Here is an 8,502-nt window from a genome sequence, read left to right as displayed (position 1 = left end):
GTTTTCTCCTATAACCTTCAGGAGCAAACACAAAGATCGTGAAATAATTACTTAAAATAATACATCTAAATTGCTCCAATATGAAATGTGACATTATTATATTTTGGACTGTGGCTGTATGTGTGGGATTCAGGGATTAGTCTTATGATACTTAAAATATTTGAAAAACAAAAAGAAATCCTTAAGTTTAAATTGACGTGTCCATTCCTCATCACAGAAGACCTTTGGTTTTGTTCTGCTCTGGTCGTCCCAACCTCGCCACTCGGGTCCATTGTTATGATAATACTATTGTGAATTTCACGCTGGATGTGCAATCTGTCCATCGTCCATTTTTAAGAAGGACATCGCTGCATTTATCTGATCATAGTAGTTCGTTACTTGAATAGGTTCTGATTGTCAAAGCTGATCTCTTATTAAACAATTTTTATGTAAAAATGTATGTTAACAAGGCTACAATATTACACTTGAAATATCCAATGTAAAGATATAGTACTAATACAATGGTTTTACCACAAAAGACAAACAGCTGTACTATTAACTGCAGAAGGTTATTGTGGTATGAAACAACCGCACTATAAGGCCTTATCGCAAACGTATATGAATCTTAACGGTATTTGATGATGATGGTTAAGAGTGCATTTTGAATTCTGTTTGGTCTGATTCTTTTCTTTAATTCCTGCGACCTTTGCAATCGATGCAATGGTCAATAAAAGATACATTAAGATATGACACATTTTGTTTAAAAAAGAAAAGAAAAAAACATTGTACAAAATTCTATATTTTTCATGATGTGAAAATTATAATAATGATATGTCTGGCACAAGCCAGAATGCAGACATTGCATCACAAATACAAATCAGTGACTGGTCCCTTGTTCTCCACATGGATATGTTCTGTTGTTCTTATGAGCAGCAGTCAGAACAATGACAAGTGAATGTTATTTTATGAGCAAAAGACAATGACTCTGGTGATAGAATTTTAATGTAGGTTCGCTGAGAAAGGGAAAGAGAGGGAGTGTGTGTGGTGTGGTATGTGTGTGTGCGTGTGTGTGTGTGTTGCCCATGGATTTATTGCTTCAAATTATAAGATTGAGAAAAATGCTTAAAAAGAAATTCGAGCTAAAGATATACATGTATGAACAATTTGTAAACAGGTTTGATGTTATAGGGAAAAAATAAAAGAATGCTTCTAATTTTGCTTGATCTTAAACAGCATGAATAATTGTATTTATTTTAAGCAAAAATAATTTTGACACTGTAATTCTCTGATGCAATAATAAAATGTGTTTTAATGATTCTTGTGATTATTTGCATTGCCATTTGGTTTATGTAAATTTCAATTTGTATAAATTTGCAATCGCCTTTTATATTGGACCATGAAAGGAACGTGAACACACCCACTCAAATATTTGATGCCTATGTTTGGGTGGAAAGGACAAATATATGAAGAGACCGTTCAAAAGCAATCCTTGCCTAAAGTCACTTATTTACAAAATAGAAAAAAATAATTCTTCGGATTGCTTTAAAGTTTAACCTTGAGGAGGATCAATAAGAAATGTGCAGAGTTGATTTCTGTGACTGGGACTTTGAGTACAATCACAGGGATTTATAGAGAATTTGAATACTTAACCAATATAAAAGCCCTTGTGATTGTGTATATACATTTACATTTGTACACACACTCCAAGATATACCGCCCTCACTGTAAACCACAATGCTTTTCATGCCCTCAGGTGTATGCCAGGGGTTGTTGTTTTCACTGTAATATTTAGTTAGTTCTTCCACCAATTTACTCTGTCAGTGTTAATGGGGCAATTAACCACTGCGATACCCCCCCTCAGGCAGAAGGAAAGCCAAAAGCTCCCAAATTCCAAACTTATCTTTATGACATTTATATGACAAAATGTGGGGGAAGCTGGGGACCCATCTGACACCTTGGAGGGTCCTTAATGTCAATCCCACCCTTGCCCCCGCCCCTTTCTGCCCCAGGGTATGACACTGAGCAGAAAGTGTAATATATCATGTACAGGAGAGGCCCAGGCCCTGTTCAGGAGAGTAAACTTTCAACCGTGCATCAATAGCATCAGTGGGGCAACTCTGATTTACACACTTTTGCATTGTAAATATAAACTGGCCGTTATAGTAAGCCACACACAACCACATAGCTAACAGAGTCCAATTAGACCTCTTCTTCCTTTGAGCCATTTTAGTGTCTATAAGTCCCTCTACCTTTGTCTCTGCTCAGGTTCCCCCTGTCCTCCTTACATCCCAGAGGAGGCAATAACCTCCCCAGCAAGTGCCTCCCCTTGCGCTGTTGTCATAGTAACATGTGGGCTGGTCGACATGACAACCCCAACATGGTCCAGAGATAGATGACAGGCCAGAAATGGGGAGGGAGAGGTGCATGGGGGATATGCACCCCATTAATTTAGTTTGCCTGATTCTGATCCAAATGTGTTATTTTCGCCCTCGCTCTTAGGTTGAAGGGGCATTCAGAATCAACCTGTTTTACATTTATACAGGTATACATGAATACTGTCGGCCTTCAAGCAACTTCTGTCAGGTGTATCCTGCCTTGCCTTATGGCTCCATAGTCTGGCAACAGCAGAAAAAAAGGCATTTTCAGAACGATGAAAATATTTAGCAGGACTTCTGAACACATCATTCTTCTGTATTGTTTTATAAATGTCTGATGAACACATACCTCAGTAAAAGAATGTGCACTTTATACAATTGGCTGAGACAAAAATAACAACAAAAAACGTCAATATAACTGACAAGAAATTTGTGTCAAAAAAAATTGACACTCAACAAAGAGGATATGAAGGATTTTATATTGAAGAATATGGTTCGGATATTGCATGATAACAATTTTCTGATTGAACATGCAATTGGTGAGTTCACCAAAAGTATGTCATATAAAAAATGTTCCCAACCACTTAAACTCTTCAGTTAATCATAACTGTTTTCTATTGAAAAACTGAATATTTTGGCTTTGATTTGTGTTGGACAAAGGCATTGTCAAGCAGACCCCGTGCTAAGTGATGAAGACCTACTTCAATAAATAGAAACTAGCAACTGAAAACCAAAACATTAAAACTCTTCCCTATCACCTAAAGCTACATGGTCCAGTTAAATGCTAAATAAGTTTTTACATTGTACATTTTGATTTGATATCTTTTTTTGTTGTGATTCTTTTCTGGCCTCCTGCTTGAGTCTGTTTCTTTTGTGTTTTGGATATGTTCACTCACACACGCACACACAAACACAAACACCTACACACACACACACACACACGTGCCTAATTATTATTATTTATTTATTTTGTTGCCACTCACCTCAGCCTTTGACATATAGGCCTACATTACTGTTACTCCCTCCGAGGTCTTAATCAAGGCTCAAGTCGTTCGTTTTGCTCACAGACATTTATTTAGCCACGTCTTCTTCTTGTTACCAACGATGCCAAAACAGTGCCAAATAATGCCGTCAGAACTAATAAAATAAGCAAACAAAACTTACAATTAGTCTGACATCCAAAAAGAAAACACATTAATTTCACATACATCAGAAATAATCATACCTCATTGGCCTCATGAACTCCAAGGGAATAAAGTTTCTTTTAATCCGAGACTCCATTAACTCTTCCAAACACTTGTCGTCCCATGCTTCTTTCTTAATGAGTCACCTACTAATTTGTCCCCCCAACAACGTAATCAACCGGAACAAAAAATATGTTCCCCACTCAATATACATGGGCTTGTAACCAAAATAAAAGGTACATGAACTTGCATAAATTAACGTAAAACATACCCTTTTAAATCACATTTTATGTACAATATGAACTCTATTTATACATTGTATTTATTCACCTTCACCAACTATGGAAATTATGAATTATATACATGTTGCTTCTATCAGCAGCTACACTCCCACCAAATCTAATGTGTTTTCCTAGTTAAAACTAGTGTGGGTCTATTCTGCTTCTAACAGTGTAACTGTCTTGTGAATAGGTCTCTCCAAGTGTGTCTGCTTGTTGAGTCGCGTTCCATGGTCATCTAATGCAGAGTCACTGATTAGCAACTGCACTTTGCGCACACATCCATCTTTACTTGGATAAACTGCAGTGACCTTAGCGAGTTTCCAATCATTTCTAGGTGCTGTGTCATCTTGTATGAGCACTATATCATTGACTTTGGCATTTCTACTTGTTTTTTGCCATTTCTGTCTTTGCTGTAGGCTCAACAAGTATTCTTTTTTCCATCTGCGCCAGAACTCATTGGCCAGATATTGCACTCTACGCCATCTCCTGCGTAGGTATAGGTCTTCTTTCACAAAGTCGCCTGGTGGTGGTGCTATTATTGACGACTTCATGGTCAAGAGAAGGTTGGGCGTGAGTGGCTGAGGTCCGGTAGGGTCGTTGAGAAGGTGTGGGGTGATGGGTCTACTGTTAACTATGGCCATCACTTCGTAAAGATAGGTCCTCAACGATGAAGTGTCTAGTGTCTGGGATGACTGATCTAAAATGGAGGTTAAGACACTTCTGATCGTACGGATTTGTCTCTCCCAAACTCCACCCATATGGCTGGCAGAGGGAGGGTTCATGACAAACTCGCAGCCGAGTTTCTTCAGACCTTCCTGATCCATCTCCTTGATTGCTTCTTGGAGCTCTCGTCTGGCTCCAACAAAGTTGGTGCCCTGATCTGATAAAAGCTGACGCACATTTCCACGTAGAACGATGAAGGCACGGAGTGAGTTGAGAAAGGCATCAGTTGACAGATCGTCGAGTAGCTCTATATGTACTGCACGTGAGCACAAGCATGTGAACAGCAGTCCATAGCGTTTCAGCTCTTTTCTTCCCTCTTTGACATAAAACGGGCCAAAACAATCCATCCCGCAATACGTGAAGGGAGGAGTCGTTTCCATCCTCTCACTCGGCAGGTTTGACATCTTCTGCTCCTCTGTTCCACGTCGATACTTCCTGCATTTGACACAGTTGTGGATAAAGGATGATACTGCTTGACTGCAGCCAAGTATCCAAATGCCGTTTGCTCTTAGTTCATTTGTTGTCAAGCCACGCCCTGAATGTTGCACTTGCTGATGGTAGTGATCAATGAGTAGCCTTGTGATGTGGCTAGTCTTCGGTAAGATAGCTGGGTGTTTGACGTGTGGATGCAACGAAGCCTGCTCTAATCTGCCTCCCACTCTGAGGACACCCTTGTGATCCAGGAAGGGATTGAGTCGATAGAGCCTGCTTGTTTTGTCCTTAGTCAACTCACTTCGGGACTGAAGCTCCTTAATTTCCTTGAAGAAAACTGATTGTTGTACAATGGCTATGATTGCAAGCTCAGCTTCCTGTCTTTCTTGAAGACTTGTGGCTTCATTGGTTCTCTCTTGCATCTTCTTAAATTCTTTCACCAATCTGATGAGCCTTGCGATAGCTTTGACTAATCTTGACCAGCTGGAGAACTTCTCAAAACGTTCTTCCAAAGAAACCACCTTGAGTGTGTGGTGTACAACAGCTTTTCGTACTTCTGGGTCTTCAGTATCAAGTTCTCCCACCTTGACCTCTCCCTCGGGTAGCTCTACTTGCCAGAGAAAACTTGGCCCACTGAACCAGCTTGAGGCGATGAGATCTTTGGCTTTAAGTCCACGCGAGGCATGGTCCTTGTGATATTGTTTTTCTCTTTCAAATCTTTTCTTCAGACACTTAAGTCGATGTTCTGCACATTTCTTGTTGTTCGGTAAGTTTGGTCTGTCTTGTTTGAATGGCAAAGGTAGTTCACAATGACCATCGTCTTGCATTTTCACTCCCCTTTCCATTATTGAAATGAACCGCAAGTCTTCTTGGGAGAAATGAGAGTCTTCTACTTTCCTTTCGTTAAAATCAGACTCAAGCACTTTAATCACCTCCAATGGTGTGATTACTTCTTTTACTTGGGTGCGACAGATGTAGTGCACTTCCTTCAACAACTGATCAGATGATGATTTGGGTGTCACTTCTTTGACAACAATCCTGTGGCTGCATCCAATCGCATCTCCATAGTCAACACGTGGATCAAGTCCTCCAACTATGGTCCAACCAAGATCTGTTTTCTGAGCAAAGGGCTCATTGTCTCTTCCTGACACGACTTCTCTGGGCACCAGAGCTTGTGAACAGTTGTACCCTATTAGCAGACCAACATCGCATTCAATTAGAGGAGCGATCTCATCAGCGAGGTGCTCTAAGTGAGTCCATGCTCTGGCTACGTTCGGAGTGGGAATGTGACTTATATTGGCAGGGATGAACTCTCTTGTATACGTCATGGGAAGAGGGATTGTCCTTGATGAGTAAAAGCCTCTAACTTGTAAACCTGTCAGCTTTTGACTAGGAATGACTGTGTCTTTGGACGACAATGTGGAGAGTTTTAACTGCACTTCTTTCTTGTCCGTTTCCAGTACATCTGCCTTCTCTTGCAGCACAAACGTTGTGTCACTCTGACTATCCAAAAGAGCGTAAACCAGTATTTCTTGTTCTGGATTACTCGTTGCGGACAACCACACTGGAAGAATTGTGGATGTGAGGTCACTGTTGTCACTTTGAATCACACGGTTTGAGATGGCCTCATTTGGTGTTTCTTGACTTAATTCTTTGGTTCGTTTGGTTTCCTTTGATTCACTTGTCACTTTTGTTTCCCTTTGGCTGTCATTATTCTTTCTCAACTCTTTGTCTCGTTCTACATGTAAACATGTTGGGTGTTTCCCCTTGCATGCGTTGCAGATACTTCTCTTCTCACATTTCTTGGAGATGTGACCAGAGTTGAGACAACCGAAACACAAGCCCTTGTCTTTTACAAACTTCACTCTTTCAGCAATCTCCTTTTCCATGAACTTTCGACAGGTTGGAATGTTGTGATTTGACATTTCACAGAATTCACACTTCCGTGTATCTGTTCTCTCTTCTGTACTGCTCGTAAACGTCCTTGCTCCAATATTCCGATTCTTTGGAGTTTTCGCTTTTTCTTTTTCTGAGTCATTTGCCTTGAGGGCACTTAGCGACGTCACTGGATTGCACGCGATCTTGGCTTCCTTTGCTACGAAGTTAACAAAATGGCTGAATGTTGGAAATGAACCACACTTCTCTTCAATCTCAACTACTACTCGATTCCATCTTGCAGTAAGCCAATCAGGAAGCTTGCTGAGCAGTCTCTGATTCTCATTGCAGTCATTTAGAACTTGAAGACTCTTTATCTGTAGCATTGCCACTTCACAACCTTTGAGAAAGTCTGAAAACTCTCTTAGTTCCGAATTATCCTTGGTTCCAATCCTTGGCCAGGCTGAGAGCTTATCTCTGAAAGCTTTGGCGATTATAAATGGACTACCATATCTTTCTTCTAGAGTGCTCCAAGCTGTACGGTATGCTATTTCTGTTCCCAGCAGGAAGTAGCCTTCAATTGCCTTTCTCGCAGGACCACCAACATACTTTCGGAGGTAGTAGATCTTTTCAGCCACTGGGATGTTCTTTCTTTCAATCAGCATTTGAAAAGACATTTTCCAATCCTTGTACTTAATAGGATCACCATTGAAAACTGCAGGCTCTGGAACTGGTAGACGACTAATATTGATCGACTCTGCCAAGGCTTTAGCCAGTGCTGTCATTCCATCTTCTGGTGCTTCATTGCGAGTAGGTTGCCCTCTTGTGGTATCTTTAGGCATATGGAATGGTTGTGCATATGGATTGAAAACTGAGAATTCCATTTTCACTTCAGGCTGTCTTACAGACTTGTATGGCAGCTTTCTTGGTTTGCTCCTTCCATGCATAAGATCTGACAATTCCTCATCTGAGTTGCCTTCTTGTTCATATACTTCCAGTCGCGCTTTTGCAGCATTCATTTGTTTTACCGTTTCCAAACGTTCAAGCTCCCTTTTCTTTCGTTCCATTTCTTTCTCAAGCATTTCAATTTCATTTTGTCCGCGCTCCATTTCTTCCATGACCAACAGAGTAGCTTGAGCTGCAGCTACTTCCGCTGCTGCGTCTTGTCTTTTTGCGGAGAGCTGACTTGAATGTCGACTACTTGAGAGTTTGGATCTTTGGGAGGCTGCTGGAATGAACACTGAGCGAGCTTCACTCCAGTGCAATGACCTTTTGTCTTGATATCGCTCATCTTCTTCTGTTGCAAGATTCTCTTGTACTTGCTGGAAGATCTTCTGAGAAACTGCATCACACGTATCAACTCTGCGACGAGTGTCTCCATCAGGAGCTTCATGGCTACGTAACTCTTCATACGCTTGCTTGACTTCACCAGCAGTGTCTTGTATTCGAGTAAAGTGACCATGAAAACTTTCTCTATCAGATGCATTAAGTGCTCCTTTGGCTTGTTTGGCAGTAGATTTCCATTTCTCATAACTGCTGTTGAAGCGAGCTTGAAGCTTATTCACAATTTCCTCATGAAGCGCTTGGCCTTTCTCAGTGAGTTTCCTGGGTCTTACACTTTTCCTCAAGCCCTCTTCGTTCACTGCTTGACTT

General features: G+C 40.7%; 1 protein-coding gene across 1 annotated transcript; it reads right to left on the bottom strand.

Annotated features, from left to right (window-relative positions):
* Positions 1-3,384: 3,384 nt before the first annotated feature.
* LOC306825837 (uncharacterized protein) lies at positions 3,385-7,967 on the bottom strand (the record flags this gene model as incomplete). Its single annotated transcript, XM_079346791.1, has 2 exons — positions 3,385-3,491; positions 3,580-7,967. One exon carries the CDS (start codon positions 7,965-7,967, stop codon positions 3,972-3,974), a length of 3,996 nt encoding a protein of 1,331 aa, XP_079202917.1. The 3' UTR covers positions 3,385-3,491; positions 3,580-3,971.
* Between the last annotated feature and the right edge of the window lie 535 nt (positions 7,968-8,502).

The sequence above is a fragment of the Symphodus melops genome (genome assembly GCF_947650265.1).
Source record: "Symphodus melops genome assembly, chromosome: 6".
In the NCBI taxonomy this organism is placed as follows: domain Eukaryota; kingdom Metazoa; phylum Chordata; class Actinopteri; order Labriformes; family Labridae; genus Symphodus; species Symphodus melops.
Note: the sequence above shows the minus strand (reverse complement) of the source record. Positions and strands in the feature narration are given on the sequence as shown.